The following is a 19,048-nucleotide window of genomic DNA, read 5'->3' as shown; positions in this document are numbered from 1 at the left end:
TTTATAGTACATTCATGCTAATACATAGTTAATAAATGTGCATTCTATTTTTAGTTGCCAGTGCCATACGCTACATTTGTGATATTCTGCAGCCACTGGCCATCAGAAATAATTGCTGTATGATGGTATGTGGGTTTCATGGTAACATTTTGGTAACAATAACCTAGGCCTGGCATGTCACTGAGCCCCTGGGAGCTAGCAGTGCAGGTGACCCATGCCTGGTCATCACCCTGGGCATGCCCCCTGGCCAGTATATAAATACATTAACCTGGCAGTGCCCAGCATTGTGTGTTGGTATTCAGTCACAGAGCCAGGGGACAGCCAGCCCTGGTTACCAGGCAGTTTCTGGCCTGTGATTGGCTGCTCGGAGGTCACGATGGAGGAGGCGGCTCCTGTGTGTGGAGCTGTATTGCTGCTGCTGAGGGGAGGGAATAGGGCAGCGCTGTGTGTACTTCTCCAGTAGTCACTAATGAGCACAGCCCGGCTCTGACAGAGCTGCCGCAACCTGACAGCCGAGCCTTCCTCACTGCCCAGGGATGAGAAAGAGAGCCGAGCCTGGGGCCCGGGAACATGACAGCTTCGGTGCCGCTCCGCTGGACAGGGAGTGTCGCCTGAAGAATCTGAGGATACCGGGGAGCAAGGGGACAAAGGGGCATTATCCACCGGAGCTGGACTGCGACAGCAAGGGGATGAAGAGGCTCGGCAGGTGAGGACGGGGCAGAGTTGTGTATGGAGGGGGCAGAGCTCCTCACCTTCATGGGGCTCCATCCCGGTGCTGCAACTTACTGCAGTGTGCTGCCTGTGCCCTGCACTGCATGGGGGAGCTGCTGCTTCTATGGCTGGCACAGGGGCTCAGGGTACCAACATTACCCCCATTACAGGGGCACCCACATAACCCCTATTACAGGGGCACCCACATAACCCCTATTACAGGGGCACCCCCATTACAGGGGCACCCACACAGCTCTATACAAGGGGCACCCACACAGCTCTATACAAGGGGCACCCACATAACCCCTATTACAGGCGTACCCACATAACTCCCATTACAGGGGCACCCACATAACCCCCATTACAGGGGTACCCACACAGCTCTATACAAGGGGCACCCACATAACCCCCATTACAGGGGTACCCACATAACCCCCATTACCCACACAGCTCTATACAAGGGGTACCCACATAACCCCTCACAAGGGTACCCACACGACCCTACACAAGGGGTACCAACATAACCTCTCACAGGGGGTACCCACATAACCCTGCACAATGGGTACCCACATAACCCTTCGCAAGGGTTACCCACACAGCTCTATACAAGGAGTACCCACATAACCCCCTGACAAGGAGTACCCACACAGCCATACACAAGAGGGTACGCCTGCCCACATATTACCAGACCCCACAAGGTGATTATTTTCAATGGGCTGTCACTTCCTTATAGACCAATCTCAGACTGGTGCGTTTCATGGTCCAGTCCTGGATGGGGCAGGACACTTTGGAGTCAAATCAGTTGTGGGGGGCAAGTGATCAGAATACTAGTCTGTTGTCTATCAGCCATTCCCCAGCAGGGTTCCTCCAGATGTTGCCAGGGGGTTCCTTGACCTGTGCTCAGATTGACCTTTCCGTTTTTCTGATGCCTGCAGAGTTCCTGAGATAAGTTGGCAGTGCCAGCAGAATGGCATCAGAGATCATTTGTGCTGTCGTTAAGTTTGGGATTCACACCACCACTGAAATGGGAACATTCTTCAGACTGACCAGTAAATTAAGGGACATATTGCCCCAGTGGGACCCAATGCATTGTTTTTAGCAGGGGTTCCCCAGAGCTGGACATTACTTTGGGGTAAAAAGTTTGAGAAAAGCTGACCTTACAATAACAATAAATTGAAGAATTGAAAAAACCCAAAAAATCAGAGCGGTAAGGAGCCTAAGGTTAAACTTTTATAATCTGTTTGGATATTCTCAAGTCCAAAAAGTCTTTTTTTACTGTAAGAGCACTCAAAGTGTTGCATTCATATATATTTGACTATTCAGTTATCTGCTGCTCAGGTATGAGAGGCACAGTCACTGTGCCCTGCCCACATTTATCCAAAGCAAATGCCCTGGGGGAGCATTGTAATCCATAATAAACTAATCACTTTAGTGACTACTGTATAAGCTATGATCTGTGCAGATCCATTATTGTACCTTCACTCAGCCTAGATATTTCTTAACCCTTTTAATGTGGTGGAGCCTTCAAAATATCTTTTAGGTCACAGGAAACCCCTGCCCATGTTTATGATATGCCCAATTCATTTATACAATACCTGGTGATCACTTACGTTACTGGCCACTGGGAAGCATGTCACCTTTACAGATAGCCAAAAAGATCATTAGTTTCAGTGGTAACTGCCATCAGAGGCACAAATTGCTCATTGTTCACCCATAGTATCCCCATGAGGAACCCTAGGATGCCAGGAAACCCCACTTGAGAAACCCTGATCTAGATGAATGTTTTCAGGTGATTCCCTGGACTTCTGAGTTATTACATGAATGTGCATGCTGGATGGAAGGGGAAAACTTTCCAGGATTTGATTGCTCCTAGTAGAACTATACAATGGCTGTGTAGCAGCAGCTTTTTACATTCCAGCTACCCATTTGGGAGCAATGATATTGACATAGCGATACATCCATCTAAACCAGGGGTCAACAAATTTTTTGGACTACTGGGCCATTTCAGGAGGTCAAAAAGGCACACTAGGCCAGAGGAAACCAGGTGTCCAAGGAAAGGTTTTACATTTAAAAATACAGTATGATCAATGAGACACATGATGTTGCCTGTTCTTAGAGACAGATACAATATCAGGTTCTAATAATGAGGAGTTCAGCAACAGAATGTCATTAAGGTGATTGTCAGTGAGCTGAGAACGCAGCTTGTTCTTACAAAACTTCATCTTGGAGAACAGCTGCTCGCACAGGGCTTTGTTGCCGCGTAGGACGAAGAATAATTCGCCAGTCCATTCGGGGTTGAAGACCTGACGTTCGAGGTCAACCTTCCGGAGACTGGTAGCTACATGTTGCTTCTGCTCTTTAGGCATAGTAATTGGGGTTACTGTGCGGGAACTCGATGATATCCATGATAACGCGGGAACTCGCGATAACGCGACAATTTAGTTAGGCCGGATCAAACAATAAATAACTAGGCCGGACTAGAATACTGCCTAGGCCGGAGTTTGCCTACCTCTGATCTAAACCAAACCACTGGGCAGTGTGCGGAAAATGTTTGCTGGTGATGCAGTAAGATACAATGCTTTACTGTTTTCCTTTATGGCAGATTAGATCACAATCTGCACATATATATTCAATTATAGCAGAATAGATCAAAATGACCCAATCTGTAAGTGAACCTAACCCTGGACTGCAGAACATTGGAAGGCAGAGGACACCCATAGTGACATACGACAATATCCTAACCATTCAGATCATATTGTTGCACATACTGGATGATATTGATGAAATACACACACACACACATATATATATACACACACGTTACCTTTTTTTTCAGGTAATGGATAGTACATATCAGTTATGGATAGTACAAGTCAGTTAAGCCAAACACAAAGTCATCTGACTTGCAAAAACTTGTCTGCAAATATTGTCCAATAACTTAAAAATATTTTTCTATTTTGTTTCTTACAATATGGCTATGCATGATAATGGCCCTGCATTGCTTTCGTTTTCTGGGCACGTAGAGACATGTTTGTTTATAGAGGTACCCGGCAAGTTTGACTTACACATCTAGTTTTACACCTCTTAATGGCATTCTCAGTTTCTAAAACTTTGCGGTTCAATAAGTGTCAGGCCATCACATGCTGTCTGAACTGAAGCGGTGTGATGAGAAAGCTGAAGCTGCAGAGTCTGTTATATTCAGTGACACTACCAGAGTGATTATTCAGGCCTGAGTCATCACAAAGTAAGCTTTTTGTCTTGGTTTCTCTTCCTGAACTCTGTATAGGGTTTCTAGCATCAGCTCATTTTCCTGCACAGTGTATGTTATAGATATTCCGTCCTACATCACTCAGTCATTGGATGACAATGAGGACAAATTGATACGTTTTTTGAAGACGCTGTCTCTGTTGTGTTGCAATCATTTCTGTTCTTCTATACAATGCTAATATTTGGATATGATAATGCAGGATCTGATTCTTTACAAAGGCAATATAAGTTTGCCTACACTCAATCAATCCTGATTATATGACTTTTATTTAATACAAGTTTACAGTGTGGTTACACCTAAATACCTAAAAATCATTTTTTGTAGACTATTATAAGCCATTTTTTGGGGGGCAATTTATTAAACATAAACAGTACACTGATGTTCTTATATTACTATTTTGCGGTTCTTTGCAGCTGCAGTGAAATCAAACAAGTTTAAGTTTTACTGTACTGTAGCTGCATCTGTGGAACAATTTCTGGTTCGTTACCATTGAATGCAATAAAAAATTACAAGGTGTAATGATAATAAATCTTTGTATTCTCAACATTCAGATCTTGGGTTTATTATGTGCAATCTAAAAACTGTAATTTTTAACCTAGGAGTTTGTATTCCCTACACTAAATGTCAGGTTTAACTCTGATTACGCATGATCCTTAACTGAGCAGAACATTAGCTGACTTGCCAGCCACTAATCCATAATACTTTCAATGCAATTGTCCGTACTGTGACCGGAGAGACCTAAGTCTTATTGTATAATCCCTTGAAGCATGGTCACCCACTAGTCTGATTGTAAAATGAGTTTTAGGATGGTCAAACATATTGCAATCTGACTGTACAATCAACCTTAGGTTTGCCAACAACTCTAAATATTGCAAGGTCCTAAACAGTTTATTATTTTTGGTCAGGTAGACCCTCACACGACAAAGTTTGCTGAAATTCTACAATCATTTTGTTAGCTAAGCCTTTGTACTATATAACTATATATTTATTTGGCAGATTTAATGCATCAGATACCCTTTACACGCGCATTTGAAGCACTTGAACTGCTGCCAAAACTTTCTATAGAAAGCAATTGAGCAGTCTCCATGGATTTTTCAGCTTTGTGTTGCTTCATTACCAATGTAGCATGCCATGTTGGAATTGAAACAAAGTATCCCAGTGCATCAATAGGGAATGCACTGCGTGTGCTGCAATATTGCATTGTAATGTATGCAACATTTTCAGCAGGTTAAATGGTACCACCTACTGCGAAATTTTCAAATGCTGGTTCATTAGGAACCACTGTATTGGTTGGGGCTGCCAAGTTGCCAGTTGATAAGAGCTCTTTAGGAATTAATGTTTCTACCCCGTCTGAACTTATCCTAACTTTGAATATCAATCAATAACCCTGTCATGTTTTACATTTTGTTATTGTTTTTTCTGTTGCTACCTAAGACCGTTTCACACGCACGATATGAAACCTCACGTTTGGCCGCTCCAAAACAAAGCATAATGGTGCCGTGCACACAGAGGCAAAGTGCACCACAGGTTACCAGATTTGTGTATGGTCGTGGCAGAAGTGTGAAACTTCAGACACAACTCGTCAAAAGTGAGTTGTCATTTATGGGAAGTGCACCATGATCTGCCACAGCCGCAAGCAGATCATGGTGCTTGATGGATGGGAGATGTCTGACCATGTTTGAGTCTGTGGCAAAGCGCTGCAGCTCAACATATGTCTGAAATGCCCGCTGTGTAGTAAAGTATTCTAAGACTTTGTATCTTTGTCGCCTTTGTTTGATGTGGTAATGCGTGCAGATTACTATATGTTATGCCCCCTTCTAACTTACATTAAATCAAGGACGCCCAGTAATTATGAATGGACTGCCAAAACACCTCTGAAGACTGCACCAGACCCATTTTTAGGACCCGAATACTTACAGTGTCAGTGTGCGCAATATAATGAAGATCTGATCTTGGCATACCGTTAAAAACTCCCACTGTAATAAAACCTTTCCATGAAATTATGTTTTTTAGGATATGTGCACATGGGTGTATTTTCCTGCACTTCCTTAAACTAATTTAATTCAAACCTCCCTTAGGTGCAATTTATGTACACAAATATAAGGTGGTAGGGTGTCTGTATCTATAACTGCTAGTGGTGACGGTTACAGTGCAGCCCTTCCGCTGAAAATAAGTGACAAATCTGACCTAGAAAGTTGATAAATACGTATCACGTTACCAAAAATACTTTGCATGTTGCTATAGCTGGTGATACAAGGAAAGCCTGTGATGGATTGTAATTATAACGTGTGCAGGATTTCCTAAAGCAGTGAAGCTTAGAAATTAAAGAGCTGTCAGTCAGAATGTTTTCTATTGTGAGTCTCCATAGCTGTTTTGCCTGTTAGGGGGGTTGTTGGGTGCACAGACAGGTAGCATGCTTGTGCAAGACAATCTCAGACAATAGGGTAGCCTGGTCACTGGTCATAGTCCAGTTTAACACAGGTCCTTTCTAAATCTGTATTAACTGTGCAATACATTCTTTTGCACACCTTAGACACACTGAAGTACGGCCTATTGTTTTTTGATCAGTTATGTGTAATCATTAAAGGACAGCATTTGCTGCTTAATTTGCCTAAAGGATATTGAGCAACTTGCAAATTCCATCTTTAACCTTTGTATTTTCTTTCTAAATGCTCTGAAGGCTGTTGTCACATTTCTGTAACCTTCCCTGATTCTTTTCCGGAACTCTTTACTGATCTGAGATGTTCCACACTGCACACTTTATCTGTCAGTGTTGTCTGGTGTGTCCTAAAGTTACAAGTATCCTTTGACTTCACACGTATTTCACTACAGGGCTTGTTTACACCAAGATGGGGTGCTTTGTGCCCATCAAGTCAGAACACTTCTTTGTTGTAAATATTAGGGCTAAGGCTAGAGGGTTACAGGATCCTATGGGCCAATCCAAGCACTCTCCATAAAGCCTGAGACACCTAATTACTGTAAGGGTGCGAGTAATAGTCACACGGTGGACACGACTGAGTTTTTAATACACCCACCTAATACACGCAACACAAACACTCTATATTAGCCCTTCCTGACCTTTTTTTTTACCATGAGAAAGCCTTTATAGTAGCTTTCAGGTCTTGGGGAACCCCTGACAAATATATCATTACCCACAGCTCACATGCATCCTCTGGACCTTCCTTGACCTTGCCATGTTTGACATGGGGGGAACTTTTGAAATAATTTTCATGTGTTCAGGAAACCTTCTATAATTATTACACAATTCACAGTGTGGGGGTCAGTGGGTAGAATGCCTCCTACATTTCTGGCTAGTGGGAAAAATGTCACCATTACAGATAGCCAAAAAGATCAAGATAAACTGACCTGAGAGGCAAAAGTTGACAATTGCTTAAGGAACCCCTGGCAACCTCTGGAAGAAATCTGTTGTTTCATTGAACCCTGGTTGAAAACCACTGATCTATTTTAACTAATTATTTACAAGTTAAACGTAGTGCTGTATAGAAGAGGTCCCCAATCCACCAGTGGGGTGCTCTGGCCGGTGCACCCACCAGCGGGGTCAGGAGAAGGACCACCAGGTGAGGGGGCGCACCGGCCAGAGCGGTGGACCATGTCTCCAAGAGACATCACAGACTCAGGACGGTGGCGGGTTGTGTCTCTGGACACAACCCACCCGCTCCCCCATTGCAGGCCCAGACCAGCAATGGGAGAGTGGGTGGGTTTTTGGCATCATGATGTCACTATGGGGGAAGTTTCTTATCCTTTGAGTGACACACAGGTCCCTGCGAATGCGGGTTCCAGAGTCCGTGAATTTAGTGGACTGCGATCTGCAAAAAGGTTTGGGACCACTGCTGTATAGTACATTCTTAATTTTAAAAGAGAATATTTATTTCTGCAATGATTTCAACAAGCCTTCTCAAAAGTAAATTCACTACAAGTGCTTTTTAGTCATCAGCATACAAGGCAGCAATTTTTTCAAGCCTTGCATAACACACCATAAACTTGCAAGGTCAATTCTGCTGACTTTGCAAGTTTATCTCTATTCAAGGGGAAAGAGAGAAGAGGTGAGATCTGCAGGCAATGTTTGGTGCTGCTTATCTATGAGGGAAATAGGTTGGTAGAAATGGGGACAGGTTGATTTTTCAACTGGTTGGTGTCTAACAGTCTCCATAGATCTGAGAGTTGCATCTGATGAAGCTTTTATCCAATTTATTGACTGCCCAAACTGTCTAATGTAAACTGTAACAATGATCCCAGTGTTTTGACTGGTAAATGTATCATTGAAAGTGTTTTGTTTGATGAATTCAAATTATTACTTGTTAAATTTGCCAGAATATGAGATCTGTCCTGTGACCTGCTCACATGTCCGTGCTATCTTAGACCTTGCTCACACCGGCATTCAGAGCTAATAGTTTTGAAGCTTTTGAGCAGCTAGACTAAGAACCAGGTGGTAAAGTCCTGAATAGTTCATACTGGTCTACAGGGTTTGCATTTGTCTAGCTGTATTTAGCCCTTCTATTTCCTGGAATTACAGTTCCATTAGCCTGTTTGTTGTGAACGAAAAACTAGGGATAGGGTTTGAGTAGTTTAGCAAATGACAACTTGGACAGCACTGACTCCACTTGTTCCACAAAATGCTATGTGTTGTCATCCCAAAACATGAATTTAGGAGCTAAAATATTTTTGCCACTAAGCAGGTATTGTTTTTTTACTTGCAGCATTTCTAGGGATAACACATGTGGACATGGGCTTATGTTGCAGATGTGTACTTCATGTGTTTTGTGTCCCAATTTTCACTTTAACATCACTGCCCCCATAACATTTATTAATCCCAAATCCCAAGTCATCTAAAACGATTTTTTTTATAGTGAAAAGACTGATTAAGGCTCTTATCAGTGTATTTTTGGGGAAGATTCTCCTTTACTTGTTGCCCAGAAGACACCTGTATGCAGGGTAATAGCCTAATTTTGAACAAATACACTGGAAGTTTTAATTTTAACCTTTGTAGAAATGTTCCTGGTTACCTTTAAAGTTGCATTATACCTTATCAATTCATGTACAGGTTCAATTTAAAGTATATGTAAAGCCACAAATTGGAATCTCATACAATCTAATATGTTTTAATTTTTTTAAATCAGTATGCGGTCATGCAACCATAAGGATCCTTGTCCAAGTTCTTCCCTTTTCAGGATGACAATGCTCTGTTCCTGTTTCGTAATTGCTCTTCTGTGGTATTACTTTGTCTCCTGCATTTCATATAGTATCAGTAACTTACCATACTAATGTGACTGATTGTGCAGGCATGTTTGGGTATTGTCACCATTGGGAAACAAACCTTGAGAAATGCCATGCAACCATTCCTGGAGGTCACATGGATAGGAAGTAGCTGCACATAGGTTTCAGGAGATTGGAACTGCTAGGATGCAAGAAAGGATAAAAAATTATACTTTGTAAAGTAATAAAACATAATAAATTATTATAACACACAATACTTTAACAAGGTAAATCTCATCCTATTAACAGCACACTAATGGTCACTCTCCAGGCTCCAAACAACATGCCAAGAAGCCCTTAGTAGTGTAGTTATAGTATAGAATGGCCCAAAATATAGCCCAAGAAATACTCTTTTGTATTTCTATTCCACTTGTGTGTTCTATGACTTTGTACAAAATTTTTAGCTCTATTAATGGGATGTGATGCGCATACTAAAATTGGTTCATAAAATCAATGGGTTGCCAAAGTTGGCAGATCGCACACCTCTGTAAAATATTCAGCATTTTTGGAACAGCACCACAAGGCCACACACAACCACAACTTAAGAAACCTTGCTAAGGTGCATTTGTGGTGCCATTACAATGAATGGCAGCTCAGTACACCAATGCATGCCTTGTGTGTTGCCATGCATTACCTTTCCTCAGATGTGTGCGTTATTGGAAAACACTAGTGTGAATGGACCCTAAGGAAATGTGTTAGGCTGGGTTTACTTAGTATATGACTTGCCACTGCCTCTTTTTCTGCAAATAAAATGCTGGCTGCAAGCCTTGTTCTTTATCACTTTGTGTATATTTGCATTTCTTCAAATGATAGGTTTTGCTGTCAATCTATAACAAGCCTGTTTGTGATGAGTTATTAGCAGAGTTCAATGTAAACCTCCTGCTCTGCTTTTTCTATTGGCAAATACTTTCTACATTATATACATAGTGGACATTTATACAATTATACATAGTGGAAATACATGCATGTGATTTGTGATTCTGTTTAACCAGTCATAAAATCCAGGCATACCTGCCAAACTATGCAATCCAGTCATTTCATTTTACTAACCTTTAATTACTAACCCACTACTTTGCTGTTGGGAAAATGGACTGGCATGAAAGCCATCTCATCCTGTAATGGGATAACGAAGAACAATAGGATTACTCTGCTTTTTTTTTTTGTGAGGAACCTCTCTGTTAGATGCACAGCATTGTACTGTGCACCAGGCTGATTAGATTGTTGCTGTACAGATGGATTGTAGGTTGGTGTCAAGAAAATTCAAGTAATTCATTTTACTAAATAAAATAAATGTTGAAGTTATATACCCCCCTGACGGTCTCCTGGTTCTTTTCTGTGTTTGGGATCTTCAGCCATTTTCATTGGCCAGGCTGGAACGTTGTAGCTGTCAGGCATGCGCACTGCGGGTAAATTACACTGGCAGCTTATACAGGCACGTATGTATGCACAGCTCAGTGAACAATCTAGACCAGTGTTTCACAACCAGGGTTCCTTCAGAGGTTCATATGGGTTCCTTGAGCAATTTGTGGCTCTCAGGTCAGTTTAATAGATACCACTGATCTTTGTTGGCAGTCTGTAGGGATGACATTATTCCCAGTATGGGTCTGATTTGTTAAAGCTCTCCAAGGCTGGAGAGGATACACTTTCATTAGTGAAGTTGGGTGATGCAGCAAATGTGGTATGCATCTAGTCTAGGATTCAAATCATTTTATAGCAAATACCAAATGACAAAAATATATTCCAGGTATGCTGGATCACCCAGCTTCACCAATGAACATGTATCCTCTCCAGCCATGGAGAGCTTTAATAAATTAGGCCCATTGTAAGAGGCATTTTTCATACTGACCACCACACTAATGTACTGTAGCATAGCATGAAATGTATCCATATAGCTGTGGATATAGTAATTATAGAAGGGGTTCCATGAAGACCTGAAAGTTATAGATAGGTGTTCCCTCATGTTAAAAGGCTGAGAGACACATTTCTAGAGAATACTGAGAGCAGACATGTAAGTTTGTAATTGCAGAAGAGACAAAGAGATGAGCTACCTGCTCATATTTTTTTTAGTTTATCCCCATTTTAAATATGATATTTTGATGATATTTTGAGAATCTTTGAAGCAGTGAGATAGTTCCCTAATATATAATCTTTTATTATTTTATTACCCTTTTCCAATGAATCCATGGGTCTCTGGGAATAAAACTGTGGCTTCTATTACATAGTACAAACATCTCTCCCAGTTGTCAATTTGAGATGGAAATGAAAACCAAGGATATTCTGTTCCAATGAAAACCAAGGATATTCTATTCATGATGGTAGTTTTATCTGCTTAATTGCAACATTATTGCCTTTAGTCTTGTGAAATGTATCATTTTCTTATTTTTGTAGACTTTCAGTTTGCATTTGATATGCAGTATTGTTTTTCAAGTTGCAGAAAGCTGCGGTTTTTACATTGTCGCACTCAGTTGGCATTAGTCTAATGTGTTTACCCATATACATCACTTTCTTGCTGCCAAGTCCCTATGTTTCATTGTCAGCTGATGAGAGTTGCATAACTTAGAAACACTAACCACTTTGTAACAAGTGTAGCAAGCTGCAGTGCGGAATGTGTATTTCTAATATAATGTAATGTGGTACAAGAAGACAGAAGACTGGTTTACATTTTAAAAAGCAATGGCTTTTAATAATAGTGAGTTCATTAACCACTGACTTAGTTTACTTAGAGGTCTACCTATAACGCAGTGAATCTGACATTCACTGAAACAGTCCCTGGTGCAAAATCTTCCAGGGCCATGTGTTTTAATAGCAGTAGCTGATTCTCCACCAGGGAATGTTTTAGTGAATGTAATATTTATAAGTAGACCCCTTAGTGTGCGATTACATTTATACTAATTGTGACGTGAGTACAGCCATTTCCTACCATGCAATGTGACCGCAACACAGGGCAACTGATTAGTTTTAACTCGGTCTTTGTGTGGAGCAAAATAACATGCTCTTATAACTGTATCTGCTCCCCATCAGCATATGCTTACCTCCTTTTCCTTGCCATTCAGTGGTTGAGAAAGAAGATATGGAGTCCAGTGTGCAGCTTATAGCTTGGAGCTTACACAGAGTTAAAGACACTTCCATTGCCAAGTATGGGGATAGATGTCTGAGTGACCGAACACCAGTGCTGTTGTGTTGAAGGTGAAGGAGTGCTGTTGTGGTGAAGGGGCTGAGTTATGCACTTACTGGCTATTTTCTCTAGTCTTGCAGAAATGGAGCAGCAGGGGAGCACAGGGAAGCTGTGAATGTGAAGTAGGATGGTTGCAACAAAAAGAGAAACCTGTTGTAGCTGATTAGTAGAAATAGGCTAGCATAGCATGAAATGCATCCATCTTTGTGTATGTCCAATCACCTGAGATTATTCCTAAAGCAATACATAATAAATTTGCAGTGTGTGGTTTTTGTCTGGAAAATGCATTAACAGAATGGCCTGAATAGCTAGCTATATGATGTAAAAATGTGACTAGCACGTGTAAATAATTCACACTTCTGCATTCTATTAAATATCTAAAAGTAAATATTAACCTTCTATAAAGCATTGCAGCTTCCTATGCTTATGTTGTATTGAAGGGTTATACTATATTGTGGTGCTTTCCAGTGACAGCTTTGCAAACAAAGCTGAATGCAGGATGTCAACTCTTGTTACCATACAGCAACATTCCAGAATGCTAAATATTATCTACCTAAGCTATCACCTATGTAAGATTACTAAATTGTATGTATTGATTGAATAGTTGTCGCAGCAAGTATTTAAAAATCAGGGTCACAAACATTTTTGAGTTGTCACTGGAGCTGGCATGGGCAATCTTCAAATGTTCCCCTTAAAACTATCTGAGAAGTTTTACCTCATTTCACTCCCTATTAAAATTTCTGTTATCCTGCATGTGTTTGTCTTTACGACAGAACAAGAAGAAAAATCTCCCAAATGGGACACTCACCAAAAACAACAAGAAATCATCCTACAAAGCCAAATCAGTCTAAATGAATAGCTAACAAAATTCACTGTCATGAAATCTACATGAAACGTAGGTTTGGGTGGCCTCCAGCACTATATGGATCTCCTTTTGGTCCATTCTGTATTCATTAACCTGGAAACTGATGATACAGCGAGCCTGATTTATTAAAGCTCTCCAAGGCTTGAGAGGATACACTTTCATCAGTGAAGTTGGGTGATCCAGCAAACCTGGAATGGATTTCTTCAAAGGTATTCGCTGTTTGTTAGCAGTCCTGGACCAGATTCATTTCAGGTTTGCTGGATCACTCAGCTTCTCTGATGAAAGTATATTCTCTCCAGCCTTGGAGAGCTTTAATAAATCATGCCCAGCGTCTCATTGTACTCTACTGATCGGTGGACACAGGGTTTAAAGAGAATGCTTTAATGAGTTGGCCTATTTTCCAACAGATTAAATTCTACAACTGACTTTTTATTAGAAACAAAGCGGATGAGCTTATGCAGCTTTATCCATGAACTACATTGCTTATCAACACTGGTTGTCTTATTGATAAAGTGTACACATTTTCAGTTTGATTGCTTGTCACATATGTTGGTTAACAACTCAACTGACCTACAGTATAAAGGTAAAGAAACAATATTGGATAATCGGGGAGATCTAGTTACAGATTTCTAGAAAATTTCAGCAGCTAAGTGCATTCTTATGAACAATTCCACTTTTCCTTATTAAGGGAATGATCCTTTTATTATTATTATTAATATTATTATTATTAATAATAATAATATTATTAATAATAAACACGATTTATATAGTGCCAACATATTACACAGCACAAAACTTTGTATATACCGAATTTTAAAAGAATCATTGATGCAAATAAATGTTGCAGCATGCTCAGGTGCTGCTAAACTGAACCAGTTTGGAAGTAATCATACCCAATCTACATTGTATCCAAGAGTCCATCCAGGTGTACAGAAGTTCCTTGTCTTCATTCTAGATGCAGTTTGGGAGATGTTCACCAGTCTGTCTATCCCGTTTCCTTTAAGGGGGTTTTTATAAAACGTCACATACCTTAGTACTCTTTAATTTGCTCTACAGAAATAAAGACAAATGAAGTTCAACTAATGCACCCTTCTAACCTTTATCTGGAAAACGTGGAAAAAGGATTTATATAAAATAGTTCATTAGAAGACACATATACACTACTATATGTAGGCAATGACACTAGCCCTGAACAAGTATCGTTACACATTGTATCCTCATACGAATAATAAGAAAACTGTTTTCATCTTTGCTACCATGGTGCAAAGAAAGCGTTCTGGTGACTTCTATGTGATATACACTATGGTGGCATTTCTGTCTTGGTTGATTTTCTTTGTTCGTATCATACAGGAGTCCTGTCCTACTTCTGAGGTGACAAGTGATATCACACAATCATGTATTTGTAATGGGCAGTGTCACATCCATAGTTATTCTCGAATCTTAGGTGAAGTATGTTTTTTTGAGATGTGTCATTTCACACAGTATTAGGAATTTATAGACTTGATTCTTAAAAAAGCAACCTTACAATCCTACAATCCATAAAATGATGGCATGCTTTTTATGGCACTAGGAAACACCAAGCCTGGCCTAAAAAAAAGCACTACAAATAAGAGGTGTATATATATATATATATAAATATATATATAGAAGATTCAGACATTCACCACCAATAAAGATGCTTTGTTTGTGGAAAAATATTTTGCTACACAGGGATGGTTTTAGACAAAATGAAGCAAAAATGCACATAAAGGAGAACTAAAATACATTTTCACTCACTAGTCATTTTTATTAGTGTAACTTAAATATGTAACTTTAATATGTTTTTGTATTTTTTACTTTCTTACTTGCGATGATATACCGTTAAATTTTTATATAATTAGTATGTTCCAGCATTACCTTTAGCCTTGCACAGTTGTATAGGTTTCTTTCCTGTACTGAAAATGGTCATTCTGATTTCACCCCATATTGCACAACTCACAGTGTTTATTAAAAGTTGTAGTCACGTCTGATTGACTACTGCTGTTGTTCAGCATCATTTAGCCCCTTCCACCCCCGGCACTTCCCTATTTAGTCTCTGTATTTCAGTTCTTTCTGTCATAGGTGCCCACCATCACATATGGGCGTTATCTAGGGAGGTCTGTGTGACTGACACCCAGCTATCAAGGCATTGTAATATATAACTCCTTCCAATAGCCAGCCCACTGCTTGCATCAGGTCTATTGGCTCCTTTCAAATGCTATGTACTGAGCACCCTGCTGTCCCTTCTCACCAGCCATGTTCAATCTCCATTGTATAGAAATGAGACCCAGTGAGTCTACCACAGGGTTAAAATAGGGTATATAATGAAAAAAATTAAAAAAAAATGCAATTAGCATCCTGATATTGGGGTAAAAGAGGAGCCTGGGAAAACAAAAATATAAGGAGATTAATCTTTATCTTTGTGTGGCTTACATTGCTTTTGCCATTCTGGCTGAATGACTACTGTAACATAGATAAGGATAGAGGAAATATTGTATTTCATTTGTTTAATCATGTTTCCTTTTTTTTTTTCTTTTAAGGCGCTATGGCTTGTGGTCCCGGTTACGAATGTTTCTAATTGCACTAGTTGGCATCTATATAGCCATTCCATTCCTTGTAAAGATATGTCCTGCAATACAAGCTCAGCTGGTCTTTTTAAATTTAGGTAAGTTTTGAGTTGATGGAATTAGTTTAAATAACGGCTTAGATATACTAATATGTATACTTTAAAGTCCAAATAAAACAAAAGAACAAATCACCAAGATAAATTGCAGAAAGCTTAAATGTAAGGTTCCTACTGTGATTAGTAGCAAAAGAGCTCCCTAGCATTAGCCCAAAATCCAAGGCAGCAGGCTGCATAGAAAAACCATTGCACTTATTAGGCTTGATTTAATAAAGCTCTCAAAGGCTGGAGAAGATATACTTTCAGCAGTGAAGCTGAGTGATCTAGCAAACATGGAATGGATTTCTTAAAAGTCATTTGCTCTTTATTTGCAAATGTTTTCAATCCTGGACCAGATTCACTCCAGGTTTGGTGGGTCACCCTGCCTCACTGATGAAAGTGTAGCCTCTCCAGCCTTGGAGTGCTTTAATAAAACAGGCCGATTGAGGGAGCAGCAACATTTCTGCAGTGGCCTGACACACCAAGATAAGCAGCTTTGCTGATTGCAGTGCATCCTTCGTGCATATTTCTATGCTGTCTATGCCTTGAATTTTGAGCTGCAGGGGAATTATTGCACTACTCGCTGTAGGAGCTTTACATTTTAAGTTTTACAAAGATCAGTGCACTTTGCTACAAAAATGTAATTTATATTGCAGCTTTCCAGTCTTTTAAAGGAGGTGGCTGTTTTAGTTTTTAATTTAATTTTTCAACTGGCCAAAATATTGGAACCTAAATAAACAGGTCTGAATTCTTGTCAAGTGTGTGTCAAGTGGTGGTATCCATGTGGTTGCACAGGTAGCCATTCATCGGCATGGAGACATAGGAGCAGATGGATCTTCAACTCACAACAATATGAATTAGACATATTGCCAATAAGCCACTTTGGTTTAGAACCAGGGCGACTGATTTATCACCAAATTTCTTACTCACCCTTTCTGTTTTGTAAAAAAAAAAGTTTCAGCTTCTGACCTCATCTGACATTACCAAATTAAAAGCTGACGGCATTATAGATACATTCCAGCTCATGTTGATAGGTGTCCTGGTTCATACAGTTCTTCAACACCTGCAGCATTCTGTACTAGTAATCATATAGCAGGAAAATAAGAAAAATAATTGTGTGAATGGGACTGAGCTGGTTAGACACCTGTACTTTAATAAAGCAGTGTTTAGATTTAATTTATCCTGGATAGTCTTCCTCTTTGTCAATAACATGCAGCTGCTTTCTGCAGAACCTGTGCATTGAAAGCCTGGGTCATAAGTGCAAGGATTTTACATCCATGAATCTCTCTGTGTCCTGCTTTGCACTCCTGGAGGAAGGAAAGCTTTAGTGCAGATTATCCCTCAGATGCCTTGCTGCTTAACAAGCTTTATTGGTGGTCTGTAGCCTTTTAAAAGAAATATAGCAACTCTTGTGGCAGGTACAGTGCCAATGAGCAAGATTGGCTTTTTTTGTCTCAATTTCACAATTTTGCCCAGTAAACTGAAGCCTGACACTCTCAGATTCTGTGATTCCTACAACAAGACAAGAAATGTATCAGAAAAACTGAGGAAAAGGTCTGGTTACCTTATCTCATCTTTATTGTACAAATACAGGTAGTCCCCGAGTTAAGGACATCCGACATAGGACAACTAGATACAAATGGGGCTTCCCTGCTCACTCCTGTGCAGGACAGCAGCTTGATGGGGGGGGCAGTTTGCATGACTTGCAGAGGAAATCTTTCGCTAAATGCAGCTGAGGAACATCTTGTAACTATTTAATGACCACGACAAACTCTGCAGTTGTTTGTTTTTTTGCATATCAAAGCCCAGCTTGCTCCAGAAGTTAATGAATGTATAGGATCTATCAGGTTTTTTTTATGTTTGCTTTGTTTGTGATTAACTCACAGTGACGATTTTATACAGTAACTGACATCTTACTGCCTAATAATATGTTGAGACAAACATCTTTCCTAATTGCATTTAATAAAATAATGTACCTGTTCCAACATACATACAAATTCAACTTAGGAACAAACCTACAGGCCCTATCTTGTATGTAACCCAGGGACTACCTATACTAAATGATTTGGGTATGTATGTAGAAACCCCACAAGGCGAACTGATTGGAAAAAAAAAAGCACATATTCTGTTGTAGTGATGTGTTAATAGTACATGTGCGTATCTGGGGGTCTATGCAAGCTTTAGGTTGTGTACAGTTCTTGATTTAAGAAATCCATTTCTAATTTCAACCTTCCTCAAATAAAAAAATGAGTCCTCTGTGACTTAGGGCTATCAATGTGGTCACAAATGTTTGCAGTCCCCAGTCTATGCAGTGCGATATTTATTTGGATTCAGTTCCTCATCATCCATAGACCACTAGTCATATCTTGCAGTATTTATTGCACAGTCCACATTTATCTTCTGAGTTTCCATCATCATCTGCTGGAATTGGCTTTATTGCTGTTCTAGCCCTTCATTCTTCAACTTTGGATGCACACACCAAAACGAAAGGGTGCGGTGGCCATATTAAAACAAACCTTACAACCACACCTAGGAAATATCTGGAATTTAATAAACTTTCACAATTGACTTTCAGAAATAATTCAGTGAAATCAAATTTCAATTTACAATAAAAAATGTCCACATTTTAATTTCCATATTTGATTAATGTTTTGTTCTTATCAAATATGCTTATTACTCTGAAATACTGTTCTAAATCCAGAGATTATTTAAAAGTTATTATCCATTGATTTTGTTAATCTGTATAATACATTGGTCTTTTCTATTTTTTTCTCAAGAAGCTTACTTTTGTTTTTTATTTTTTCATTTTATTTGCATTAGGTTTACTTGAAGTTAAAAACTGGCACGTAAATCCCCTTCCTTTTAAATGTTGTTCTAATAAGTTTTACTTTGTCAAACTTACCTCCTAGGTAGCAATATAAAATGCCTTTCAAAAATATATATGTTCCCTTCCCTTTACACAACATGGTTACAACTTTGAACGTATATTTTTTATTGTGATACAACAATAGCACAAAAAGACAGAAATCATGAGTGTACATGGGTATTCACTCTCCAAAGTCTATATAAAGACAT

At 39.7% G+C, this 19,048-nt stretch overlaps 1 protein-coding gene across 1 annotated transcript in view; it reads left to right on the top strand.

Annotated features, from left to right (window-relative positions):
• Positions 1-398: 398 nt before the first annotated feature.
• Positions 399-19,048, top strand: part of ABHD12 (abhydrolase domain containing 12, lysophospholipase) — a 34,978-nt gene continuing 16,328 nt past the window's right edge. Inside the window, exons 1-2 of the mRNA XM_072410261.1 lie at positions 399-706; positions 15,852-15,976. Of these exons, the coding sequence (XP_072266362.1) occupies positions 537-706; positions 15,852-15,976 (295 nt within the window). The 5' untranslated portion in view covers positions 399-536. The remainder of the gene's footprint in view (positions 707-15,851; positions 15,977-19,048) is intronic.

Source organism: Pyxicephalus adspersus, chromosome 4 (assembly GCF_032062135.1).
Source record: "Pyxicephalus adspersus chromosome 4, UCB_Pads_2.0, whole genome shotgun sequence".
In the NCBI taxonomy this organism is placed as follows: Eukaryota; Metazoa; Chordata; class Amphibia; order Anura; family Pyxicephalidae; genus Pyxicephalus; species Pyxicephalus adspersus.
Note: the sequence above shows the minus strand (reverse complement) of the source record. Positions and strands in the feature narration are given on the sequence as shown.